The sequence below is a fragment of the Cucumis melo genome, chromosome 12, assembly GCF_025177605.1.
Source record: "Cucumis melo cultivar AY chromosome 12, USDA_Cmelo_AY_1.0, whole genome shotgun sequence".
Classification (NCBI taxonomy): Eukaryota; Viridiplantae; Streptophyta; class Magnoliopsida; order Cucurbitales; family Cucurbitaceae; genus Cucumis; species Cucumis melo.
The window spans coordinates 15,715,967-15,743,202 of record NC_066868.1 but is presented as its reverse complement, the minus strand read 5'-3'; the positions used below and the strand labels follow the sequence as shown (position 1 = coordinate 15,743,202).

The 27,236-nt window shown below is 33.0% G+C and overlaps 2 protein-coding genes across 3 annotated transcripts; both read left to right on the top strand.

Annotated features, from left to right (window-relative positions):
* Positions 1-1,100: 1,100 nt before the first annotated feature.
* LOC103502202 (tRNA (guanine(9)-N1)-methyltransferase) lies at positions 1,101-8,345 on the top strand. 2 transcript variants are annotated; one of them, XM_008466053.3, is made up of 3 exons: positions 1,101-1,704; positions 6,023-6,382; positions 7,953-8,345. In XM_008466053.3, exons 1-3 carry the CDS (start codon positions 1,285-1,287, stop codon positions 8,163-8,165), a joined length of 993 nt encoding a protein of 330 aa, XP_008464275.2. In that variant the 5' UTR covers positions 1,101-1,284; the 3' UTR covers positions 8,166-8,345. The 2 variants fall into 2 exon arrangements, with proteins under 2 accessions (XP_008464275.2, XP_008464276.2); XM_008466054.3 differs by having other exon boundaries at positions 7,943-8,345.
* Positions 8,346-11,446: 3,101 nt separating this feature from the next.
* On the top strand, positions 11,447-15,362 carry LOC127144157 (uncharacterized). The gene is made up of 6 exons (XM_051079725.1): positions 11,447-11,498; positions 12,900-13,616; positions 13,701-13,703; positions 14,049-14,286; positions 14,647-14,830; positions 14,943-15,362. The coding sequence occupies exons 1-6, from the start codon at positions 11,447-11,449 to the stop codon at positions 15,360-15,362; spliced, it is 1,614 nt and encodes a 537-aa protein (XP_050935682.1).
* The last annotated feature ends 11,874 nt before the right edge of the window (positions 15,363-27,236 follow it).

Sequence of the window (27,236 nt, the reverse complement as noted above, 5' to 3'; positions counted from 1 at the left end):
GAAAATCTTAAAATACACAATCATGAGCAAAATGGAATAAAATAGGCACTCAGTCAGCCAATTGGAATGAAAAAAAGCACTCGTTAGCCAATTTGCTATAAAATTTATTTATTCTGTTTAGTGTACCACATAATCAGGATAACGTGAGTTCCGTGCGCAAATAACAAAAAGCGCGCTTCAGCCAATTTCCTATAAAACTTATTAATTCCATTTAATGAAAACCATAATATACCACAAAATCAGGGATAAAAACGAAAATAAAAAACCATTTTTTAAATATTCTTTGTCCTCCCTTCTTTGTTAACGAATAGCTAAATAGAGTATTAAAAAAATAGTTGAGGTACCCAAATCTAAACAATCCTTTAAACAAATTGATTTGTTATTATAACAAAGAATTAAAAAAATCGTTAACAAAGAATGTTGAAAAAGTAAGCGAAGAAAAATCGTTTAGATTTGGGTTAATTTAAACGAACTTGTATCCAAATCTAAATAATCGTACCAAATATATACGTTTTATGAAGTATTTTTGATAGTTTCCATTATAAGGGTAAAATATTTACATTGTATACAACAATTCCAAAAATGGAAAAATGCCAAAGACCCACTATGTAAATACCCGTCAACCACACCGTCAATAATATGCGTAATATACACGATCGTTTAGATATTGCTACAATTTATACTCGATCTGATCGTTTAAATTTGGTTACTCCAATTCAGATCGCTTACTTTTTTAAACCATGGTTTACATGATTTTTTTTTTAAATTCTTTATATTTTATATATATTTCCGTTTAGCTACTTCAATCTAAATGATTTTTTAGATTTTACTATTTTGTTGAAAAAAGTAGAAAGATAATGGAAATAAATGGAAGTAAAAAAAACGGAAATAAATCGAAGTGAAAAAATGAAAGTAAAAAAAGAAAAACCATGTAAATATCAAATGACATAAATAAACGATTGAAAACTATGGAAATAAATAAAAGAAAAAGAGAAAAGAAGAAAATATGAAAGGAAGACAAAAAAAAAAAAAAAAAAAAAAGACGCAATGATAGGAGGAAGATTGATGGGGAAAGGATAGAACATAAATATTTGAAAAGTGACTAGGAGTTTTATTGCATTATGTAAGTTTCCTTTTTCTATCAAATTTTCCAAAGAAAAAAAAAAGTTTTACAAGTTAATTTCGAAGTTTCAAACTCTCTATATCTTTTGTTCACCACCTTTTGGGGCAACGCAATTTACAGTTTCCCTAGTGTATTTGTGACTCTGCATTTGGTAGCCAACAATGGAGGATGTAGAAGGGGGCCACAGCCCTAAAATTGATCCTCCATGTTCCCCTTCCGCCTGCAATCCTCCTGAACCTTCCCTCTCCAAGAATGCCAGGAAGAAGCTTCTGAAGCAACAACGATACGAAGCGAAGAAAGCGGACAAGAAACTTCAGGCTAAAGAGCAGAAGAAGAAAGACATCGAGCGCAAACGGAAGGAATGGGAAGAGAAACTGGCCTGTGTTACAGAGGAGGAGAGAGCCAAACTGATCGAATCTCGGAGAAATCTGAGGAAGGAGAGGATGGGGAAGAGGTCGGAGGATAGGGAGAAGAAAATTGTGAGACTCAACACCGCCAAAGATTGTGGCCAAAATATTGTCATCGACCTTGAATTTTCTCACCTCATGACCCCTTCGGAGATTCACAGTCTTGTTCAGCAGGTCTTTTTTTCTTGTTACTCACACTTCACATGGTTGATTAACTATTTCTGGTGCGAATCGAATACTTTTTAATGCTATATATTTTTTTAATTTTTTACTTCTAAAATGCTGTCTATCTATTTAAGAGGTTTGTTAAATGTTTCTGGTAGATGGAAATGGAATGAAGGGCTTCTTCTATGGTGCCCTTTAAGAAGTGAAATTGGTTGTTATTCTTGGAAGACAGTTTCTTAGCCAAATAGTTTGAAAAAGGCAAGCCTTGGCAGGCTTAAATCTAGCGTTAGTAGTTGATAAAGTAACAAATGGATGTTTCTTGGAAAACCACCAAATATGCTGCCTGAGATAACACAAACGCATGACTTGAAGTGCTCCTTCCATCGTTTCAATCTCCCAGCATAATTACTTCCGAAATTCGATTTTCTTATTTTTATTTCCCACTTTTGTAGAACAACCCATCATTTTTTGTCTCTTTTTGCAAGTAATAAAAAATCCTTTCAGTATCCCAAAAAGATGTAACTGCGTTGGCTTCTCCCGAAATCTTGTTTCTTCCAGGTGAATGCATCAAACTACCCACAATGTGGTTATATAGTATGTCGTTCACCTTCTTTCTTCTTTACTTCATGGTCTTTATTTAGTTCCAAGCCAGACTCAGTTGGAGTACATATAGGATTGCAATCCTTTATTTGAATACTAGTAAAATTTCTTGCTACAAAGATACGGAACTCTAAGGAGCTCCTTGTACACAACCCTTTTAAAAAAATTCTTTCTCCTTTTGCCGTTCCTCTATGTATGACGAAATACCATAACAATCTCCTTAACTAATTACTAATATACTTTAGTATCCAATGGCATTCCTATCACCAAGCTCTTGGAAGATGTTTTAGTCTATTACTTTTCAGAAATTTGTATGCACGATGCTAATCCCAGGTCTCATAGCATAGTGGTTTCAGTTGGAGAATTGGTTAAATTTTTTTGTCTTTGATATGCATTCAACCAAATGAAGCTTTCTTATAATTTCCTTAGTGTGTTGGATAAATACCCCAAACATTTTGACGATGAAAGATAGGTTTCTATAGATCACCTATCAAGTATTCAAGTGGGATATTGCATACTTTGATCTCAAAGATACCTCCTTTGCCTACAACTCTAGACACCAGTTCTAGTTTGCAAGATACCCTACAAAATTTGGATGTCAAGGAAACTTGCACGAAATTAATTCCTAGGTAAATGACTTCAATGGGTTGAATCCATGACATCTTAGTTAGTTATTGAGATTACACAACGCTTCTTCAACCCTTTCTCAACTCTTCCTCAATCTATTTTTTTCTCATTTATAATTTGTATACTTAAGTGTTTTGTTAATTTTAATTTTTTTTTATTTTTAAAACACAACTTGTTTTTAAGTTATAAATTTGGTACAATTACTTTATTAAAATTTTAATTTCTTCCTTTATTCTTGAATTAGGTAATTTACTGTGATTACACAGTTAAAATTTTAATTTACTTTCCTTCAATCAAATCTATGTTCGGATGCATATCAATCTCGTATTGTACTTATGAGATTTATATCAAAATTGTAATTTCACAAATATATTGATATGAATTCGAACATAGAGTTGATTGAAGGTAATTAAATTTTAATATCAATCTCAACCTCATTATTTCTGGTATTTCGTATTTCCATTTGTTATTTGCACTTATTTATATTTTTACGGGTTGCATGTCACATTCATAAAACTAATTTGTTGAAATGAACGTTGTAGTTAAATAAATGTATGTATGTATGTGTATATATATATAAATATATAAATTCTATAACACTATCTACGTAACTCTTCCCCAAACACTTCTTATCATAACACTTCCTTTATAACCCTTCTCCAAACACATCTTATTATAACCCTAGGTTTATCATAACACTATATTTATCATAACCGTAACCTTCCATAATCCAACCTTTCCCCCAAACGGCCCCTAGAAGTTTGTGTGTATAAGAAATAATCATCGAGATGTAATTACACAAAAAAAAAAAAAAGCAAACTATGTGCCAAAGGAATAACAAAAAACAGTTCAATTGGGGCATAAGAGAAGTGAGGTTATAGGAGGCAAAGAGAAGGGTAAGTTTTACGCTAAAAGAGAGCATTAAAGCAATATGTATGATTTACATCAATATCAATTTTTTGACCTTGTTTGGTTTTTTTAGGGGAAAAGACCCTTAAAAATGATAAAAGTGAAGTTTGAATCTTCCCAAAAGAGTTTCCTATTTTTTATTTTTTCTTCAAATAATATTTACATATTCATTTTAATGGATTTTGTGAGGGACCATTAGTGTATTTGTTCATATTCATCCATGGTGTTTTTTAAAGTATAGTCCGCTCTTGCCCCTAGATGCAGAATTTCGTAGACAAACGATTTTCCATAGTAAGGCCACCAACAGATTTGAAAATGTGACCTCTGGGGGAAGTGTTATTTATCCTTGATGTTGAATTACTTATTCCTTGGTCTATTAATGTCATATACTTCCAAGATTGATGTGTGAGATTTCAAGGTTTACTCCATCTATATAGGTTCTGTGATCTTCCTTCGCTTGCTCCAATTGAAACAAAACCAACTAACCTGGTTTGTGTCTCCGTCTGCACTTTTGTCCTTGGTAACTCTTTATGATATCATGGAAGGGTTCCCAACCTTCTCTCCTCCTTCCGGAATGATGGTTGCATTTATTCATTGCCATTTTTAAATTTTTATTTATTTATTTTATTGTTTTAAAATTCCAGCATAAGCATTCTTCAGAGGTAGTCTCAACTCAACGAATGACCATCACGTGGAAGCCTCAGAATAATTTGGTATTTAGGCTATAACAGTAGCCTTGGAATTATTACTCAACGATTATATGGATACTGCGTGGTTGAGAGAGAATGAATAGAACTATTACTTCATTCAGACAGCCTTGGATAATGGATACCTACCTCTCCACTACTAGCCACCTTGATCTTCAACCAATCAAATGCTTGACTAATCCCACCCTGTCAAAAGACTTGAGAACCACTGGAAGATGGAGACGAGAATAAAGAAAAAGAGGAGAGCATCATAGGAGTCACCCTTTTCAAATTTTGGACTTTTTACGTTTTTAATAAAAGCATAAATTTATAGGATCGAATTTAACTCTGAATCTTATGATGGTATAAGATTTCTAATGTGAGAATATAAGTTTATATTGCACCTAAGTGCACGGTAGTCCTACAAAATGTATGATGGGCAGTATTTAATTGGAAAAGACTATGATGACTAAGATGGAATATTTTTTGGAGAAATAAAAATGCATAGCATGACACATTTTACTGATTTCCTACATTAGTTACTTATCATGCCAAGGCATTCTAAAATACGTCATCATCACTATGTCGTAGCATTTCATAGGTCATTTATTCTTTATTCTTGTCCTCACAGTTTAGTTATGGCCATGGTCAGGATGCTGCTTTTTATTGTGATGTCGAATTGGATCTTTTTCAATATACAAGTGATTCATTTTTGAAGACTACTGAAAACTTTTGTTAGGACAACAAGCCCCCCGAATATCTCCACAATGGTGTGATATTGTCCATCAATTCATCCCAAAGACCTCATACCAATGGAGATAGTTGTATTCACTTATATATCCAAGATCATCCACTTATCTAACTGATGTGGGACTTTGGTCGGATTCACAATCCTCCCCTCGAACAAATTACCACAATCCTCCCCTCAAATAGTCATCACATCCGCCAAGCTCTATCTGAGCTAACTCTCTCGAACAAATCACCACAATCCTTCCCTCAAATAGTCATCACATCCGCCAAGCTCTATCTGAGCTAACTCCCTGCCCATCCGACAGAGTCTAACCACGGATCTCATCGTGACTTACTTTTTTAGGCTTTCGAGGCTTTTATTACATCTTTTTCCAACACCTGAGGATCATACTGGCATGGTTAAGTTAGAGGTATGACTCTGGTACCACTTGTTAAGACAACAAACCCTTCGAATATCTCCACAATGGTATGATATTGTCCACTTTGGATATACATCTCATGGCTTTGCTTTTGGTACCATCCCAAAAGGCCTCATACCAATGAAGATAGTTGTTCTCACTTGTATACCCAAGATCATCCCCTTATCTAACCGATGTGGGACTTTGGTCGGATTCACAACTTTGACGTTTTATCCTCATGTCGCATTTTTCTTTATTTTGTATGTTAATTCTCAAATTAATTTAACTAGTAATGATTCAATGATCTTTTGGAAACAGCAAGTTTTCTGAGTATCTTTATTGGGTAAAAACCTGCAGATAATGTATTGTTATGCAGTGAATGGAAGATGCCCTTCTCCTTGTCATCTCTGGTTGACTGGGTGTAATGGAGAAATGGGAAGCCAACTGCAAAGGCTTCCAGGATTTGATAAATGGATCATTGAGAAGGAACGTAGATCATACATAGATGCTTTGCAAGAGCAGAAGGAAAATCTGGTATATCTCACAGCAGACTCAGAAACTGTGCTTGATGACCTTGATCTAAAGAAAATTTATATAGTTGGTGGGTTAGTCGATCGTAACAGATGGAAAGGGATTACCTTGAAGAAAGCACAAGAACAGGAAATTCAAACAGCAAGACTTCCAATAGGAAGTTACTTGAAGATGTCTAGCTCTCAGGTATTTCTTGGTTTGTACATCCTAATTACTTTTATTGACATTTCGGGACTCTAAATTCTGTCATCCTGGACTTACAAAATTGGAGATTAAGAATACAATTGTGCTCCAATCTTGTAACTACTTAGTTTTGAAGAAAAATGAAAGAACGTAGAAGGCATACAAGAAAAGGAACATCTCAAAAAGGAGCCTCAATAAAAGCTACAAAATAGAACTCAAACCAACGAGAATAAGACCCAATTGACAATTAGAAAATCTTGTGGGCATTGAATTTAGCAACTTCCTAATTCTCTTCCCGAAACCTTTTAACCCCTTTGAAAATTTTACCATTCCTCTTTAAACAAATACCCCACGGAATAGCAAAAAAGGGCTTGCCCGTGGGGCAAAAGAACTTCTCCATCGTAGAATAGCATTCACGGCCAGGTCCTTAATAGGTCACAAATGACCAAAAAGTGAATCCAAATGGATTTTGTGAACCGACTATTCCAAAGGATATGGTCGAGATCCTTAAGATGCTTTACACAAAATGCACAAACGCTTTACTTACAAAAGGAAAAAGAATCCCAAGTATCAACTTTTCCATGTGATGCTGAGCATTGAATTTGACCACCTTTGAGATCTCAAACCTTTAAAAGAGGGAAGAATGAAAGGGGGCTCAAGGAAGGGTGAAGGGACGCTTAATAGATGGAAGAGGAAAATATATGGAAAGCTCCTGAAGGGGCTCACAACTCTGTTGTCTCCTCATTTGATTAAGGATGATGAAAACCAATATGAATACAAATTTCCTGAAAAAAAAGGGCAAAACTGAAGCTTGCATAATGTAACCTCCAAACTGCAAATTGTAAACACGTTGAACGGAACATGACCCAAAGAAGGCTTTTCTCTTATAATCCCACCCTAAAATCCTCTAAAAAGTTAAGTATTTGATTAATCTCATGGAAACATTTTATAAATGGGAAAGCCTAAAAAGCTTATAGACCTATGGGTTTTATATTAGAGACTTTAACGCCCACAATTTGAGACCCACTCAAACAGGTGTGGAGCATACTTGCTCATAAATAACCATATGCCACGAAACGTTGGGCTCTGTATCGTACCCAGTGAGGCCTCCTTTTGCAATCTCCAAGTTTCCAACGAGTAAAGTTAAAAGCCCCACGATTCAACTTATTAGACAATGTCAAGTACAGTGCTCCTTTTGGATAGATTTATGGATATGGTTTGTGTTCTGCTTTTTATTGGTGCAGGGATAAAACACCCTTTCAATCATTTCTGTTTATCTTATTTAATCTCCGATTGAGAATACTTCTTGTAAGGTTTTTTCCTTTTCGTTGATCAATGAATATTTCTTTATCTGAAAACAATGCGAATAACAAATAGGAGCCGAGGCATTCCAGTAGGCTGTAAAAGTGATTACAAAAGAAATGCTCTTAACCAAATTTTGTAGGGGTGTAAGTGGGTCAATTAGGTTTGTTTCTTGGCCAAAACAAAGTGAGCTTAGGCTTTTTGGATTTCCGACCTACAAGATTACAAATTGACTTCTTATATTTATTACTCTTACAATAGTCATTTCCAGGTCCTTACTGTGAACCAAGTCATAGAGATTCTACTCAAGTACTTGGAAACAAGAGATTGGAAGGATTCTTTCTTTCAGGTTGTTCCTCAAAGAAAAAGATGTGGAGCTGATTCAAACAGTGACCATCCAGTAGATGGGGAAGAAAATGGAGATGGAGACAACAAGCAGGAGACGAAGAAGACCAAGTGTGATGAAGTAAGTATCTTCCAGTGACCATAATTTGTAATGGCTTTGACCAATTGTGAATCAAGTCAGAGATTCTATTTAAGTATCTTATATTTTTTGGTAGGGTTATTTCTGTGTTAAAAGGATTCTAATTTTTCATTTTTGACTAGTTTATATACTTGCAACGTAGATTGTAAATGAAGACATTTTTGTAAAAGTTTAGTTGAAGAGCCTACTTCTTTACATATGAAAAATAAATAAATAAATAATGCCCAACTCTGCCCGTTTTTCATGGGGCAATAATGTCAAGGGAGAGTCAAGTGTCTCTACATCGTTTGAAACTCAGATAGTTCTCTCAAACGTTCAAATTAGTTTTGTACTCTAACAAATTGACTAGAAATGATAAGAATTAATGACAACATTAGTGTAGCTCAATTGACATAGATTTATTATGAATTATGAATTCCAGATAATCTAAAAGAAAAGTAAAAGTTGATACTTTTCGAAATTTTATGTCTGAGGGTAGATATGAGTATGAATATACTTGAAAAGTTCAATACTCTAGAATTTAAATAATTGTTGGGATTTAGATAACAAACCTATACATTTGAATCCGTCTATCGATAGTATGTCTGAGTTAAATATTTATTTGCTTTTGAAGAAAATATCAATAATTAAACAAAATAGACTACAATTTGAGAGAATTCCCAGAAGTAACATGTAATTATCTCGAGCGAAACAAACTTTGCGATTTCTATGTTCTTGTGATTGTGATACCGAGAAGAAAGTTGCATATTGTTGGTATAAGTAGTAACTCTTAATTTTTTTAACATTATTTTCATGTCCTTAAGATCCCTTTCGTTGAGATGTGATATCGGATCATTCATGTCTCTTCCTAAACTACGGATCATTCATGTCTCCTCTTAAACTATCATTCGTGTCTCCTTCTAAACTCAGGGCACTACAATCTACATTTATAGAATATCAAATTATCTCCTTCTAAACTCAGAGCATTACAATGTAAATTGATAGAATATCAAATTTTATTATATTTTATAAACATTTCGGTAGTTTTACCGTTTGTAATAATTTTATATAAATAAATATATTGAAACAATTAAAAATTAAGGGACATTTTCAAATATAGTAAACCATTGAAATTATTTATAAAATATAGCAAAATCTATTAAATTCTTTATAGCTTATTAAAGAATTTTTTTTTTCTATATTTTATAAAATATTTTTAATTTTGTGGTTTGCTATCCATACAAATGTCTCCAAAACTAATTTAAAATTAGCTCTCAATCTAATAATAGCTTGATTGATGAAGACATGCTCTGAAGTCAAAAGTTAGAATGTTCTTACCTCAATTTAAACACTTTTGGCAAAAATATTATTTGGGTCCCTATTCCTTGAAATTGGTTCATATTCAGTCCGTCTTTCAATTATCTAATTTTAGTCCCTCCTTTTAATAAATAAATCATAAAATATTTAGTTTAGTCTCATTGTTAAAGTTAATTTCTTAAAAAATGTTATCTATTAGCCTTTTTCTTTTATTATTATAAATTTTGAAAACATATATATATATATATATATATATATATATATTGTATTTTCTGTCATAAACATTATTATTATTATTATTTTACTTTGGTTAAACTTAAGGGGCTCTTGCAAATATGACAATTATAGTATCATAAATTAGGCCCATAGCACATCATTTTTACATTTGCAAAAATAGCAAAATTGAAGTCCAACCCGCATTTTAAAAATACGAAATTACGAAGTTACCCTTCAGTCATTACTAATACCAATATATACGGTTGATACACCAATATATACAGTTGATACACCTGATTTGTTTTGCTGATGTACTCCTCGTACACTTTCTTTTTACTCTCTAATACTTTACTAATACATATTATTAGTTTACAACACTTGATATGTTGTTGATACACTCAATCAATTAAATACACTTGAAGCACTAAGAATGATACACTTTATATATCGTTGATGCACGTTATATATCGTTGATACATTTGTTATTGTTTGCTGATACACTTGATATTGTTTGCTGATACACTTGATATTGTTTGCTGATACACTTGATAGATTTAATACACTTAATCACTTGCTAAACTTCGTTGATACATATTATTAGTTTGAAACACTTGATATGTTGTTGATATACTTGCTCAACTATTGATATACTCAATCAATTAAATACACTTGATGCACTAAGAATGATACACTTTATATATCGTTGATACACTTGTTTGTTTGCTAATACATTTGATAGATGTAATACACTTAATCACTTGCTAAACTTCATTGATACATATTATTAGTTTGAAACACTTGATATGTTGTTGATACACTTGCTCAATTATTGATATACTCAATCAATTAAATACACTTAATGCACTAAGAATGATACACTTTATATATCGTTGATACACTTGTTTGTTTGCTAATACATTTGATAGATGTAATATACTTAATCACTTGCTAAACTTCATTGGTACATATTATTAGTTTGAAACACTTGATATGTTGTTGACACACTTGCAAAACTGTTGATACACTCAATTAATTAAATACACCTGATGCACTAAGCATGATACACTTTATGTATTGTCGATACAGTTGTTATGGTATGTTTACAATCTTAATAACATGTTGAACATCATTATCGCCTATAGTCAACAAATTAAAACTGAAAGTTCAATACATGACTCAACCTGAATTTCAGTATGAATCAAGTTCACAAAAGAATCAAATGATGATATCACTTCATCAACCAAAACACAGTTTGTTTTGTAATCCACGTAGTAATGTTGCTCATCCCATTGACCACTCTGAAAAACAATTACTACCAATTTAACCATAACTACAATGAACTGCAACAATTTTGGAAAAATAAAAAACACGTAATAAATATATCAGTCAACTAATACATATAATATAAGTATATCATACCACTGATATGAAAACTGATACAAATAAAAAAAAAAAAAAATAGAACAGAACGTAACTAAATAAAACCAAACTGATCTACGAAGTTCCTTTCGATAAAAGATATTAGGAACAAATAAAAAGAGATGAGGAAGAAAAAATCGTAGACCAAATTTTAATAAATAACATATGAGCAATTCACAGAAATAATATTAGAGCTTCAAAAAAGGGGAAGAAATACATACATAATTCTTGTTTTCACTGAAGAAAAAATGAGGAAAATAGGAGAAGAAGACGAGGAGAAGATGATTAAAAAAAAAAACCGACGAAGAGGGAGAAACCTAAAAGAACAAAACTGAAGAGAGAAGAGAAGGATGGTGGAAAAGAACGGTGGAAAAGAGGCAAAAGAAGATGAGGAGAAGAGAAGTAGGTGAATAGGAGAAATGGTGAAGAAGAACAATAGAGAAGAGAAGAAGAAAACAAAAAATGAAGAACAATAAAGAAAAACGAAAGAGGAAGAGAAAACAGCAGAGAAGGGCAATTTTGGAATAATGAAAAAAATAAAATAAGAAATATCAACCAAAATTAAAAAGTTGCTATATTTGCAAAATTGAAAAGGTTAGTACTAATATTGCTAAATTAGATTTTTATTGTGTCACCCAATACAATTTCCCTAAACTTAATTTGAAAAATTAAATTTAAGATATATTGAAAATTCGTGGATTTAGTGATACTTCAAAGAAAAGGTACAAAATGATCAATAAACCAAATAAAAAAAGGGAAATTGTACTGGGTGGCAAAATAAAAACATAATTTAGCAAAATCAGCACCAATCTTTTCAATTTTGCAGATATAGCAATTTTTTAATTTTTGTTGATATTTCTTATTTCATTTTTTTCATTACTACAAAATTACCCTTATGCTGCTTTATCTTGTTACTTTTCTTTATCGTTCTTCTCCTTCAATCTCCATTCTTCGTTTTCTCCTTCAATCTCCATTCTTCGTTTTCTTCTTCAATCTCCATTCTTCGTTTTCTTCTTCAATCTCCATTCTTCGTTTTCTTCTTCTCTACTGCGTCATTCTTCTTCGCGATTTCTCCTATTTGCCGACTTCTCTTCTCCTCGTCTTCTTCAGCCTCTTGTTCACCGTTCTTTCTTTGTTTTCTTCTTCTCTACTACGTCGTTCTTCTTCATGATTTCTCCTATTTGCCGACTTCTCTTCTCCTCGTCTTCTTTAGCCTCTTGTCCACCATTCTTTCTTCGTTTTCTTCTTCTCTACTGCGTCGTTCTTCTTCGCGATTTCTCCTATTTGCCGACTTCTCTTCTCCTTGTCTTCTTCAGCCTCTTGTCCACCGTCCAAAAGAATCATGTATGTATTTGCCCTAATATCATACAACAAGTTAGTATATTATTTATTAAAATTAGGGCTACGATTTGTTATTACTCATCTCTTTTATTTGTTCATAATATCTACGATTTGGTTCTGTTTTCCCGAACCAACATGATTTGGTTCTATTTTTTTTAATTTGTTTCAGTTTTTTGTATCAGTTGTATGATATACTTATATTATATGTATTAATTGACTGATATACTTACTACGTGTTTTTTATTTTTCCTAAATTGTTGCAGTTCATTGTAGTTATGGTTAAGCTTGCAGTAATTATTTTTCATAGTGGTCAATGAGATGAGCAACAGTCCTATGTGGATTACAAAACAAATTGTGTTTTGGTTGATGAAGTGATATCATCATTTGATTCTTTTGTGAACTTGATACGTACTGAAATTCAAGTTGAGTCGTGTATTGAACTTTCGGTTTTGTTGCCTATAGGTAGTAATAGTGTTCAACATGTTCTAAAGATTGTTGAAAATAAAGATGTGAGTTGGTTCTTGACATTGGTTAAGGATCAATCTACCCAATATCCTTTAGTTGCTCATTCTGTAAATACGATTTTGGATGTTTCAGTTGGTTCTTCTTGTTCTTCTTCCATAGTTGAGGTTGATTTGGGAGATGAATTAGTAATTTTTAGAGATGTTGATATTACTAATAGTAAGGATGGGTTGACTTTTAAGGAGAAGGATTTGTTTTGTAGTAAAGAAATTTTGCTGAAGTCATTTCGCTTTATAGCTGTCAAGAGTAATTTTGAATTTAAGACATTGAGATCTAATTCAAGATCAATTGAGTTGAGATGTAATGAAGATGGTTGTCTTTGGTTTGTTAGAGCGTCGCGTTATAAAAGAAGTGAATTATGGATGATTCGAAAAGACGTTAGTGATCATAGTTGCTCAATGATTGTTCATTCTTCTCATAAGCAAGCATCTTCAGAATTTGTTAGTCATTGTATGATTGATTATTTGAGGTATAGTTATTCTCATTCAACACCAAAAGATATCATCCATCATATGCGTATGAATTATGGAGTTTCTGTTAGTTATTATAAGGCTTGGAGAGCAAAAGAATCTGTTATGAAGTTGTTGAAAGGAGATGTCGATGATTCTTATGCTTTGATTCCAAAGTTCTTCTCAAAGCTAAAAGAAATAAATCCAGGTTTGTTTTTCTACCAATTGTTATATTGTTCAATTTATTTCGTTTTATACTATTGCTATTAAATTCATTATTTTACTTGTATAGCTGGTATACTAACTAGTTGTTGTATACCAGTTTAGTGTTTAGTGTTTTATATTAGTTTACTGATATACCTATTATGAAGTATACTTGTTGTATGATGTATGCAATACTGATTATATGTTTTACTATTTAGTGTTTTATATCAGTTTACTGATATACCTATTATGAAGTATACTTATTGTATGATGTACACAATACTGATTATATGTTTTACTATTTAGTGTTTTATATCAGTTTACTGATATACCTATTATGAAGTATACTCATTGCATGATGTATGCAATACTAATTATATGTTTTAATCTAGTGCATTTATTAAATTGATTATTTTATTTTGTTCCCTTTTTGTAGGTTCATTTACTGCATACGAAATAGATCCAAATGGCCATTTGAAATATTGTTTTATGGCTATTGCATCATCAATTGAAGATTGGAGATATTGGAGACCAAATATAGCCGTTGATGGGACATTTTTAAAGTGTAAGTATGGTGAAACATTGTTAACTGCTGCAACTATGGATGGTAATAGTAAAATTTTCCCTCTTGCATTTATTATAGTAGATTCGGAGAATGATGCTTCTTGGAAATGGTTTTTTGAACAATTAAAACGTTCTTTTGGAGATCGAAAGGGATTGTTTATTATTTCTGATAGACATATAAGTATTCCAAAGGGTGTTTTAGATGTGTTTCCAACGGTACAATACTGCGTTTGTGTAGAACATCTTTTAAAAAGTGTGAAGTTGTCATTTAAAGACTCTTTAATTGAAAAGCTTTTTCGTCAATGTGCATACTCGTATACAATAGATGATTTCGAGTTATATATGAGATGGATGGAGTCGATATACCCATCTATTAGAGGATATCTTATGAAAGTTGGTTTTGAGAGATGATCCCGCGCATACTCTAGAAAAAGAAGATATCCAATAATGACAACGAATATTTGTGAAAGCTTGAATTCTAAGTTGAAGATTGATAGAGACTTACCGGTTGCATCCTTGCTTGAGGCCATTAGAGAGTTTCTTCAACGGTGGTTTTATGAGAGAAGAAAAGCAGTCTCATGTTTAAAGAGTGTTTTGAGTTCTTGGGCTGAAGGACTAATAAGAAAGCTAGTTGATGAATCAAGAAGCTTCATTGTAAGTGTTATGTTTTAGATATTTGTTTATAATAGTCAATTATCGATATACTGTATTGAAGTGTAATGATTAGTTAATACACTGATGATATACCATAATTTTTTGTGTTCAGGTGAATCCTGTGAGTGAAGTTGAATTTCAAGTAGTTGATGAAGGCAAGAATTTTTTAGTAAAGTTGAATTGTAATAGCTGCAGTTGCCTTTTTTGGGATCTAGAAAAAATTCCATGTGTTCATGCTCTTATTGTCATTCGTAGTCTTAATTTGAATCCTTATGCATTCGTTTCACATTATTACTATGCTACTGTATTGTTTGCAACTTATGGTGGTTTAGTTCGTCCGATTGGTAACCATACTGATTGGAGTGTTGTAGAGGTGAACGACAATATATTGCCTCCAGTATTTAGACGTCCAGCAGGAAGGCCTCGAAAAAGAAGGATTCCTTCTATTGGTGAAGTTTCAAAGAGCTCAAAATGTAGTCGTTGTAAGAGAGCCGGTCATAATATTAGAACTTGTAGATTTGAACCTATTTGAACAATTTAATTGTTTTGAAATTTAGCAATTATTTGAATAATTTACTTATTTTGAAATTTAGCAATTATCAGTGATGTATTATTTGAACAATTTATTTTTGAATATTTTCTTCTCTACTACATTTTTTTTTATTTTTGTTTTTAATTGATACACTTGGTATAAGGTATTTATAGTCCAATATACCTGTGATATACCCAAGATAAAGTCTATCAACATCAGAGAAACATTCTTTTTCTAAGTGATATATGCAATATAAGATACTTCAAACGCAAAGATACCAAAACAAGATAAGGTACATCAAATACCAAAGATACCTATGTGATTTAAGATAAGGTATATCACATACGAAAAGTACTTATGTGATTCAAGATGAAGTATATTACATACTAGAAACACCTATGTGATTTGAGATAAAGTATATATTCAAAAGTGTCCAAAAGAAAAGTTTATCAAGGTAGCAAATCAAAACTTGGTGGTTCAAATGCAACATTTGACTTTTTTCCCTTTTTGGGAGATTTATGCTTTTGGGCCAATTCCAAATCAATAGCTTTTGGTGTGGGTTTCAATTTCCTTTTCGGCCGCTCATGTTGCACATGTTGCACTTTACACTTTTCATCATTGGCAGCAAGTTGTGAAGCTTTCCTTGTAAGTACTCTATTTTGAGTAGCCTAAAAATATACAATTTTATTTATTAGTATTTTACAAAAGAAAATTAAAATTTAAAAAATATTATAGTTTAAAAATGATTTTACCACTTGTTTGCCTTTATCGTTCTTTCCCTTTGTCCTCCCTTCTTCATTTTGTTGGTGTTTTTCCTGTGTTATCACCCAAATCCAATGTATAATAATAAATCAACATGTATCAGCAAGTTTATGTACGTAGAATAATAAGGTGTATCAGTCAATAAGCTTAAGTTTAGAAAAGTTATAACCTCTCGAATTTTGAGGCTGTCTTCAACTAATTTGAGGCTTGTTTCCATTAACTCCTTTCCATCTAACTCTCTTTCATTTGGTTGTTCTTCAGATTCTCCAATCTTTAAATGAAAAGTATGAAATATGTGAATAAGTCAGATGATATATCTAGTATTATATATTTTATCAAAATGTATCAAGACGTATACTAAATTACTTACGGTTGGGTGATGTGCTTCTTTTGAAACTTCATTCATTTGCTTTTCTTCATTGTCTTTTTCATTCTTTAATAAATAAGTAGAAAAGTTTATTAAAACAAGCGTAACAATAAAATGATAGACCTTATTGTTCTAAGAAAGTATATTAAGTTACTTACATTTTTGTCTTCATTTTCTGGATTCATTGGTTGATCTTCTGCATTAACTTCTTGATTCTCTATTTCTTCCTCATTTTTTTTGGCATCTTCTTGATTCTTTTATGATTTATGAAAATGTATAAGAAAATTGAATAATTAATATCCATAAGAAAAATAAAATTATTGCAGGTAAACTAAATGTATATTAGTTGATGAACTTATCAATATTCTTGATTGCTTGCTCCAGTTCTTCTGCATTCTGTTCTTGTTCAATTTCTTCTTCATTAATCTGTAATATCAGTATATCAGTATCAACAAATGATGTATATCAGTATGATTTATATAAGTTGTATGTTATATCGGTACTTTAATATACCTTAAACAACAATAAATTTACCTCAATTCAAAAGAAAAATAATATATTTACCTCTGCATCATCCAAGTTATGAATATTCATTCTTTCCTCAAGACATTGCAAACTTAAAGTTGGAGCATGATTTTCATGGTACGATCCTTGTGATTGTTTTTCTGTTGGCATTCTTTCATTGATTATGGTGATTATATTATTTAACAATTCCAATACTTCATTTTGTCCATTTTCTACAATATTCTTCAAGCTTTCCAAGTCCTTCTTCACTTCTTGAATTTCTTTTCTCAATGATTTTTTTGTCTCATCATTTACAGTTTCTTCCTCATCACCTTTGTCATTCTCATCTTCTGTTTCTTCACTTCGTTCTTTCTCAACTTCATTTGGTGCATCATTTAGGAAGAATTGAAAGTTTGGAGAGGTTAGTTCATCGCTAGTTGGAGTGAAAGGGATAACTGTAAACTGTATTTTTAAAATAAAAGTTACATCAGTTGATACACTTCATATGAAGTTAACTAGGTACATAAACAAAGTGATATACCTACAATGTAGTATATAACTGATTAGGTTGTAGAAGAAAAAGAACTTACATCACTTGACTTGAAGTAATTCCGTTGCAGATATATCCAAACAGGTTGCTGTTCTAATTTCCAATTTATGATTCTTGGGCTTCGATGTCCAATTCTTGTGGCTATCCCATTTGGACTTTCAGAAAGCTTTGGGATGATTTCTAGTGCCCAACAAACTAAAATGTATGGAAATCTTTGTAGTGAGAAATTGACGGTCAAGTCTTCTGCAACTTTTCTCATATATTCAACAGTTAAGTTAAAAGACAACCTACCCCATGGAAAGTTTAGCAAAGTTTCCTCATCATCTATCATTTTAAGGTGTTTCCAATCTACTACATTATGGAGTTGTTTGTAGTTGATAAAACAGTCTAAAATAAGAAGATTTGCTAATTTAACCATGAGTTGGTCACTAAGTTATGCTATACTAAAGGCTGCAATAATTTTGTTTCTGTCTAATATATCAATATTACTAAAGCAGGCGATTCTCAATTCACTATTGAATTCCTCGTTGATATTTGAAGTTGTGGATTGTGGGAATGGTTGACAATTCAGTCCGCTTATTAAATGAAATTCTCTCAATCCAAATTTTACTATATAACCCTCTAGATTTAAAATCAAAGTGTTGTCAGTTGATTGCTTAGACAGTCTTCTAATCAAATGAACTAACAATTGTCCAGGACACTTTTTGATTTGAATATCAAGAAGGTGCCCAAATGGACCCTTCCTAAACATTTGCATTTGCTCTTTGGACAACTTTTTGACAATTGAGTCTATTATTGTCAACTTTGAATAGTAATGAACCTTGTTTGCAAGGTTCTCTTCAGCATTAACCTGTTTAATATACAAATCAATGTATTATCAACAATATATCAAGTGTATCAACATATCATAACAAGTGTATAAGCACATCATAACAAGTGTATCAGCAATCATAACAAGTGTATCAACATATCATAACAAGTGTATCAGCAATCATAACAAGTGTATCAATATATCATAACAAGTGTATCAGCAATCATAACAACTGTATCAACATATCATAACAAGTGTATCAGCAATCATAACAAGTGTATCAACATATCATAACAAGTGTATCAACATATCATAACAAGTGTATCAGAACATCATAACAAGTGTATCAGCAATCATAACAAGTGTATCAACAGTATATAAAGTATATCATGCTTAGTGGAGCAAGTGTATCAACAACATATATTGGTGTATCAACAATATATATTGATATCAGTAATTACCTCTTTCTTCAATGATCCTTTATTCTTTCTTTGTCCTTTTCTACTCTTTGAACTTTCTTCACCCTTCTCAAAATTTATTTTTCTTTTTTTCGTTTTAACTTTTCCAATCTTTTCCCTGTTTTGTTTGTATACCATAAAAATATATAAAATATTAGTTCCAAATTGTTTGTATTCAACAAAAATATAAAATACTAGAAAAAGAAATAAAAAATACCTTGCCATTTTTCAACTGAAGTTCTCAAGTGTATCAAGAGGATGTTTCAAGTGTATAAGTTAGAAAAAAAATCAAACAATGGTTTCTGTAAAGTGTAGAATATGAAATACCTTGCCATTTTTCGACTGAAGTTTTCAAGTGTATCAACAAGATGTTGTCCGAAGTTTGTTAAACGTGAAAGGGAGAAAGAAAATAACAAGTTCGTCCGAAGTCTGTTCGTTTTCTTCTTCGTACGATTGAATTTTTTTTCCATCCGATTTGAAGCGAAACCCTAAATTTTGGGGATGAAAGGGAAATTCCACGGAAGGGAGCACAGGAAGGGAAATTCCACGGAAGGGAGCACGGGAAGGGAAATTGCATGGAAGGGAATTACATTGGGTAATTTTGTAATTTTACAAATTTTAAACGTGGGCTGGGCTTTAATTTGCTATGTTTCCAAACTTAAAAGATTGTGTGCTATATACCTAATTTATTAAATTAAATGTGATATACCTGCAAGAGCCTCTTAAGTAAAGTTGTGGATTTTTTGGTGTTGTTGAAATTGAATTAAATTAAATAATTATGGATGTTATTTAATTAAATTATAGAGGAGAAATTTTGTTGGAGATTTGATAATTATATGTATATGTGGAAATATATATATAATTATTATGGGAAAGGAAAAGATAATTATATTTATTGAAATATAATTATTTAAGGAAAAGATAATTTGATTTTAGAGAAAGGATATTTATTTAGAGAGAAAAAGGGAAATAATTATATTTTGGAAAAATATAATTATTTATAAAAGGATATTTATTTTCGAGAAAAATAAATAATAATTAATTATTGTGGAAGATAATTAATTATTTTGAAGAAAGATAAATAATAATTAATTATTGAAGATAATTAATTATTTTGAAGAAATATAAATAATAATTAATTATTGTGGAAGATAATTAATTATTTTGGAGAAAGATAATGGAAATAAAGATATATATACATTTTTGTATTATATATATATATCCTATATATCCTAAAAGTGAAAGGAAATAATAATAATAAATATTATTGTTACTATTTGGGTTTATAAATAGCATTAGAATGCTTAAGTTGAAAAGAAAAAGAAAAAAAAGAGAAAGGTTCTTCATCTCCTTCACTAAGATAACCTTCTGTCGTCGCCGCCTCACTAGTTTTAGTTATGATTGGTCCCTTTGGCAAAGCTTGAAGATTTAAGTGATGAATTTTCTCATCAAGGTTTACATGATTTTTCAATCTCCATTTGGTTAAGTTTGGTAAGCCAAGGTAATTAAATTAAAAAAAAATTGTTAATTTAATTTTGGATATAATTGGGGTTTCTTTAAATGTTCAATTGGCTAAATTTGTTTAGATTTAATCTTGGATTTTTCCCAATCAAGGTTGAATTGGTTTCAACCTTAAATTTTTGAATAAGTTAAATTGGGAAATTTTAGATACTAGCCATTCGTAAATTTTATTAATTAAGTTATTGATTTTTCCTTACTATTTAGGATCTACTTTAATTGGAAAATTACTGTCAGCAAAGAAATATTTTTAGCTAATCTCCAGGTAAGAGATTCTACTACTGGACCTTTGAACTGAATTTAAGAGACTGCATGTATTTACGATTATGCATTGGTGGTAGCTAAGATGCATAATGCGATGCTATAGATGATGATTGATATTATGTTATTGATGATGACTAATATTATGTTGACGATGATGACTAGTATGTTTATGATGTTTATGATACATGATTTATTAATCACATGAATAAGAACGTTATGATTAATATTCCTGTCATGTTATGATGTTTATGATAATGTTACATGCTTTGGATTGTGGTGTGTCTGTTAACTTTGTCGGTTGAGCTTTTTACCCCACCTGTATTGTGATCCTATCTATGGGGTCACTCGCACGACTAGGGGTGTTCCTACGGATCACTCGCACGATTTAGGGATGTACCTACGGATCACATGCACGATTAGGGGAGAGTTATATTCTGTATACGGGGCCACTCACACGACTAGGGGTGTTTTAACGGGACCACTTGCACGATTAGGGGTGTACCTACGTATTACATATATGTTTATGGAGTGTGTACCTGCAATCACTCGCACAACTAGAGGTGTTTCTATGGGATCACTCACACGATTTAGGGGTGTTCGTACGGTCTCACTCACTTAGGTGTGCTCCTTCGACACTCGACATTATGATTATGTTTCTAACGAAAAGTTAACAGATCACCTAGCGGGACTAGTAGTGGGTTCTTTATTGAGTATATTTATATACTCACTCTTTCCTATGTTTGATATTTCAGGCTAAGGTAGAGAACTTGAGAAGCTGGCGAGCGACAGGAAGTGATTCGTGGCATGCCATATGGGGACACAGTTAGCTTCCACGTTTATTTATATGTATTTCAGTATTTTAAATTTTAATAATTTTACTTAAGATTTTGTCCTATTTATTTGTTTTTAGTTCTTCAAAATTGTTAGAACCCGCGGGTCACGTTTTCAAATTATTTTTGTTAATTTTGATAACCTTATGTTTTTGTGAAAATCTTGATATTAATTTTATAAAGATTTTAGTTATCCTCTTTCCAAGAAAGTGTCTTTTTATGTTTATCTTTTGAGTAATGACCTTAACTTAATTTAAAAGTTCGAGTCATTACAATTACCTTTTTTAAAAAAACTACTAATTAATTCAAATCTAAGTTCGAATTAAAGAAGCTACCATAACGGTAGGATAACCATAAGAAATAAATCACAATTTATTTTAATCTTTACAAGCTACCTAATAGTTCCAACAAACAAAACTACTAAGAAATGTACAACAACTAAGTTCGAACTAAAGGTTACCATAACTGCAAGCTAGCCAAACAAATCTTAACTTCAAATTACAGAAAATTTAAAACAATTATAGTCGCCACACCTCAAATATTGAAATCATTACACCCCCTTCCTCAAATTTTCAATATAACCCCCACCTCAAATTCAATACAATGCCCCCCTCCCCCTCAAATTTGTAATACAACCCCCACGTCAAATTCAATCAATATAACAAATTCAAATTTATTCATAATATCAAATTCAATGCCTATCTCAAATTCAATCTAAAGTTCATTCTTAAATCCTAAAAATACTTCAAATTCAAATTTAATAATTAAAACTAATTCAACATCTAAATTCATAGTCTAAATCAAAATATAAACCAAAACTAAACAAAAACTAAACTTAAACTAAACCAAAACTAAAACTAAACTACTTATCGAAATTAGGAGCAACGGCAACAAACGACGAACGGCGACAACACGGTGGACAGACATACAAAGGTCTCTTCTTCTCGGTCTCTCTCTCTCTCTCTCTCTCTCTCGTTTTCCTTCTCTTTTAGTTCTGTGATTTACGAAACTGTGCTTTTATAGGGGAACTCCCGACACATAATGAAAACGTTGAGAAAATGCCTCATTCCTGACGCTATAGGTAATGCGTCAGTGATAAAGCCCCATATTACCGATGCATTACTAATGGCATGAGGAATAATTATCTCCATTCTCAACACTAATTGTATGGCATCAAGAAAAACGAAAAATAATATTTAATTATTTTCTTTCCCTCGACACTGTAGGTGACCACATAAAAAATATAAGCCACAATCCCGATGTTCCCCTACATTGCACTGGGAAAGGTGAAACAATTAAATAATAGTTTTATTTCCCTTGATGTCTTAAAGGTAAACGTTGTAAATATTGAAGTTAGTCCCGACGCTTGTCAAAATCACTTGAGGAAAAGGACACTATTATATAAATGTTTCACCTTCCCTGACATCTATGTTTGCGGTGTCGAAGATGATCTAGCTTTGCTCGACGTCAGAAACAATACATCGGGATAGATTCATTCTCCCAACGCACGCATTATGGAGTCAATGGAAGGCTTGTTCTTCAACGATATTTTGTACGTTGAGGGAACCCCAATTTCTTGTAGTATAAACTTGTTTGCATGCTTTTTGGCTAAAATACACAATATAGCTTAAATAGAACTTCTGCTTAAGATTAGCTCATAGCTTATTAAACCCAAAAAGAAAAATCTTTAATTCCTTGACAACGATGCCAAAAACTTGCTTGTTTCGTAATTTTCATTATAAAATTGATTCCTAGATATGCAATGGTGCGTTTTAATTATGTGACTTAAGTGTCTAGGCTAGGACCATGCGATAAAAAGGGTAAATCCTACCTATGCGTTGCTAATTTCATAATGTTTAACGTTTAGCACAAGTTTTCGTCTCTCTTGTCCAAGTGTAAGCAAAACGAGTGGTGTAACGACCCAACTCCTTATACTAAGTCGAAGCCATTACTAAATGTAAATAACACAGGTAAAGTTATAAAGTTTGGCTAAAACGAACAAAACCTCAAAATTTTATTTATATAAAAAAAAACCAAATCAAAAGTAATGTGCAAAACGTAAACAAATATTAAAGTCCTAACTCGGGCCCTATCTAATTTTAGAGAAACGAAATAACAAATAAAGAGTAATAAAATTTCAAACACTCAAGGTTTAGACTCAGATGTAAAGCGGAAGCAGAGATCCCTATGGCTCGCCACGGTCACTTCTGGTCGCTCGCCAGCTTGCCCTTGCCCTTATCTCTGCCCCTACCTGAAAAATATGAAATGGAAAGAGTGAGTATAAAATACTCAGTAAGGGACCCACTACTAGTCCCACTAGGTGCTTATTAACTTTCTATTAGAGTCCTAAAAATGGTACCCAAGAACTGGCACATTCCCGAACACGTGCAACATGTGATCCCGTAGGAACAAAATCTGGTCTTCGGTGACCTAAAGGAACACCTAGGACAAACTGGTCTGTAGCGTACCCGGAAGAAAAGCTAAGACAATCAGGCTGCGTGGATCCCGTCGAATTGCTCGAATCATATCTGTATCCATGCTAGACTGGCGGTCCCGTCGGACTACACAGTCCTAAATAGGTGGTGATCTCGAAGGACACCCATACACGTACGACTTTAATAGGGCAAGCTAATATGCACCTTAACCACAACATACATATATCATAGCATCATCACGTAATCATATCACGTCTAATCATCATATCACATCTCATCGTAATGTCAAACATAATGTCATAACAAGCCACGTCACCACGTTATACCATGTCATCATATCAAATCACATCATCAGTCACATCATGTCCTCATTAATTGACATATCGTTACACAGTCTAGTCTTCAATTTGTGTAACTAAGAATGTATGCGATCTCGTGATTTTAGTCGTAGAGCTAGTAGTAGAAATCTCTTACCTGGGAATTTGCTCAACAAGTTCTAAAGTCACGCCTTCCAAGCAGCGAGGTCCTAAATGTTTAATAACGCCAAATTTCATAATTAATTTACAAAACGACCTAAGACCCAAAAATGTAGTTGAGATGACTTACCCTAAGTCGAGGTTGCAACTTGAGCCCTTACTGAAGAAATCCAACGCTCCAAAAATCAATTGGTCCAAGATGTTCCTTAAGGGAAATAATTTAATTTAATCCAAATTAAATTATTTGGGTTAAAAAATTCAAATCTTGGTTGGGTATGCTAAAAAAACCCATTCGACTTACCAAAAATAGGTGGGAAACGAACCAAAATAGTCTTGGCGGCTCAAAAAGGTAGGCGGCTCGGCTGGGAGTAGGGAATTTGGCTCGGGGATGGCGCACGGCTCGCACGCGTGCTTGGCTGGAGGGCGGCTCGGCTTCCATGTGCGCGGCTTGAGGAGGCGCGCGTGCGGTTGGCAGCTGGCGGCTCTGCTTCACGCGGTGCGCGGTCGACTAGAGGCGCGGGACAGCTGGGCAACGCGGCTCGGGTCTTCGGGTCGGTGCGAATCAACTGGGGTCGCGGGTCGATGCGGATCGACTGGGGGTTGCGGAGGCGCGGTCGCGGCTCGACTTCACCAACTTTGACTGGTGGCGCTCGACGTGCAACGGTGTGGCTGAGCAGGCGATTGGGCGATGCGGGCTTCGCTTCACACGAGACGGCTGATGCGGGGACTATTCGGCTGAATTCGCGGCTGGCGCTCGACGGCGTACGGTGGCTACAGATCGACAGCTACCCTTGACGACACGACTCGACGCCCACGAACGGCTTGAGACAGAGGTGACCCTCGACGTACGGTGGCGCACGGTGCGGCTACGGCGGCGGCTGCGGCACTTCGTAAGGGAGGCGGCGACGGGTCCGGCGGCGGTTAGGGTTTTCAAAAGTATTAGGGTTTGCTCTCTTTGTTTTTTTTTTTTGAAAAAGAAGATAGGTTTTTATGGTGCACGGGTCCCTATGCCTTATTTAAACACCAATTAAACCAATACTAAAATCCTCTTTCCTTTTCCTTATTGAATTTCTCAAACAACCCAACCTTCTCTCTCCTCATCCAAATCTCACCAAATCTCCCTTTTTCTCTCCTTTTAGTTAATTTTTTTTTTCTTTTCCCAATTAAATCACAACATCTCTCTATTCAACCAATCAAACATCTTTATTTACAAACAATATCTCTACCAATCATCCAAATAAAATAATTATTATCCTCAACTTAATTAATTACAAAATCAAAAATATAATTAGTCAAGTTTCCTCAATTATATCCAAGGTTCCCATAATTACACTTAAGACCATAAATTAAATTCCAGATTGTTGGGGCGTTACAAGTGGTTTTCTGGTAAGTCTAGGGTTGAACATAAGGAATTGGTGCTTAAAATGGATTAATCGCACGTTCTAATCCTACGCAATATTTAAACAATATAAAATTATGGATAGTGTATTGTATCCTAAGTATTTACACTACTGTTCGATTGAAGTTAGCAAGATGAGCATGTTGATGAGATGTGATGAATTATGAACTCATGTATTAGCCTAGTAGTGCAGGAGTATTTAACTAATTAAATGTAATGTAAGGGGAATTAATATTTTGAGGCGATAGAAAGCATTTATTAACTTCAAAATTAAGGCAAGTAGCCTCTTAGTGCTTGTGCCAGATTTGCTCGCCTTTTGAGATCTAAATAATTAAAGTTAAGTGATGATTTGTATCTAATCTTTTTGATTGAATTACAAGCAATTTATCCTATATTAAGGCAAGTAACCTCTCGATGCCTTTGTCGCACACACTTTATCTTTTCTCTCGAATGAGACAAGGCATTGATGACCACATTTAAACTGAACAAGACATATAAAGTAAACATCCAAATTCTATAAAATTAATAACGCCTTACATCATTCAAGCAATTAATTAAATATAAAGTGAATGGCGAGATAAAGGAATATAGGGGAATGGTAGAAGAAATGCATTAACATTATAAATAAAAATTTAGGCCTCACAGCCATGAAGTTAATATTATAACTTAATACAAATAAATCATAAAATAGGATACAAAGAAATGAGGCAAGCCGCGAAGTATGATTTGTCATACTCGTTGGCTCTTATTTTTGTCTTTTACACTTAGGGGAAGTGGTAAAGGGAGTCTCTCTCTCTTGTTCTAGACTCTCACCTAAAACAAACAAAAGGAGGAAGAATGAAGCTTGCTCTCTGGGAATTTTCGCGTACTCAAAACTGAAGAAGATGCTTCTATTTATAGGCAAGGTGTGATGTGAAGGACATTCTGAGCTTCATTTAATTTTCTGATAAAGCTGTTTTAACACCGCAAATATCCTTTTCACGTTTTTTGACATTCTCACCAACCACTTTTGTCCTTTGTGCTTAAGAACGTCTACTTTGCTATGTGTATTGGTTGCTTTGTCTCCTCACCTGACATTTCATCTTCGGGATATACTTCCTTTTTTCGCCTAAAATCTTGCATCCGAAACATACAAAATGCAATAAATAAGGATAAAGTTCTTTCGTAACTCGCAATGCATACTTAATCAGTTTCTCTATTTTTCTATGTGTTTTCTTCTAAACTTATGCATTAAGGCTTCATTATTATTCTACTAAAAAGGCTACAATAACTTGTATTTCTACAAGTTATCACAAATAACATTAGAGGAGGACAATGTTTGTCGGCTTCAACCATCTTTTGGGCTAAGAGCAATTTGTCCAAGAGAGGGTGTGAGATGATTAGAAATCACAGACTATTATGCTTTTGCTCTTCAGTTGGTGGTACATGGAGCTTCTCTCTCCAGTTTTTCCATCCAACTGAAGAAAAAAAAAGTTAAATTCCTATTATGACCCATGAACC

Excerpts from the sequence above, each read along its gene's own strand:
- LOC103502202 (XM_008466053.3), top strand. The coding sequence starts at position 1,285 with ATGGAGGATGTAGAAGGGGGCCACAGCCCTAAAATTGATCCTCCATGT. Across the intron at positions 1,705-6,022 it reads TTCACAGTCTTGTTCAGCAG|ATAATGTATTGTTATGCAGT; the intron begins GTCTTTTTTTCT and ends AAAAACCTGCAG. Across the intron at positions 6,383-7,952 it reads TGAAGATGTCTAGCTCTCAG|GTCCTTACTGTGAACCAAGT; the intron begins GTATTTCTTGGT and ends AGTCATTTCCAG.
- LOC127144157 (XM_051079725.1), top strand. The coding sequence starts at position 11,447 with ATGGTGGAAAAGAACGGTGGAAAAGAGGCAAAAGAAGATGAGGAGAAG. Across the intron at positions 11,499-12,899 it reads AGAAGATGAGGAGAAGAGAA|GTAGTAATAGTGTTCAACAT; the intron begins GTAGGTGAATAG and ends TGTTGCCTATAG. Across the intron at positions 14,831-14,942 it reads ATGAATCAAGAAGCTTCATT|GTGAATCCTGTGAGTGAAGT; the intron begins GTAAGTGTTATG and ends TTTTGTGTTCAG.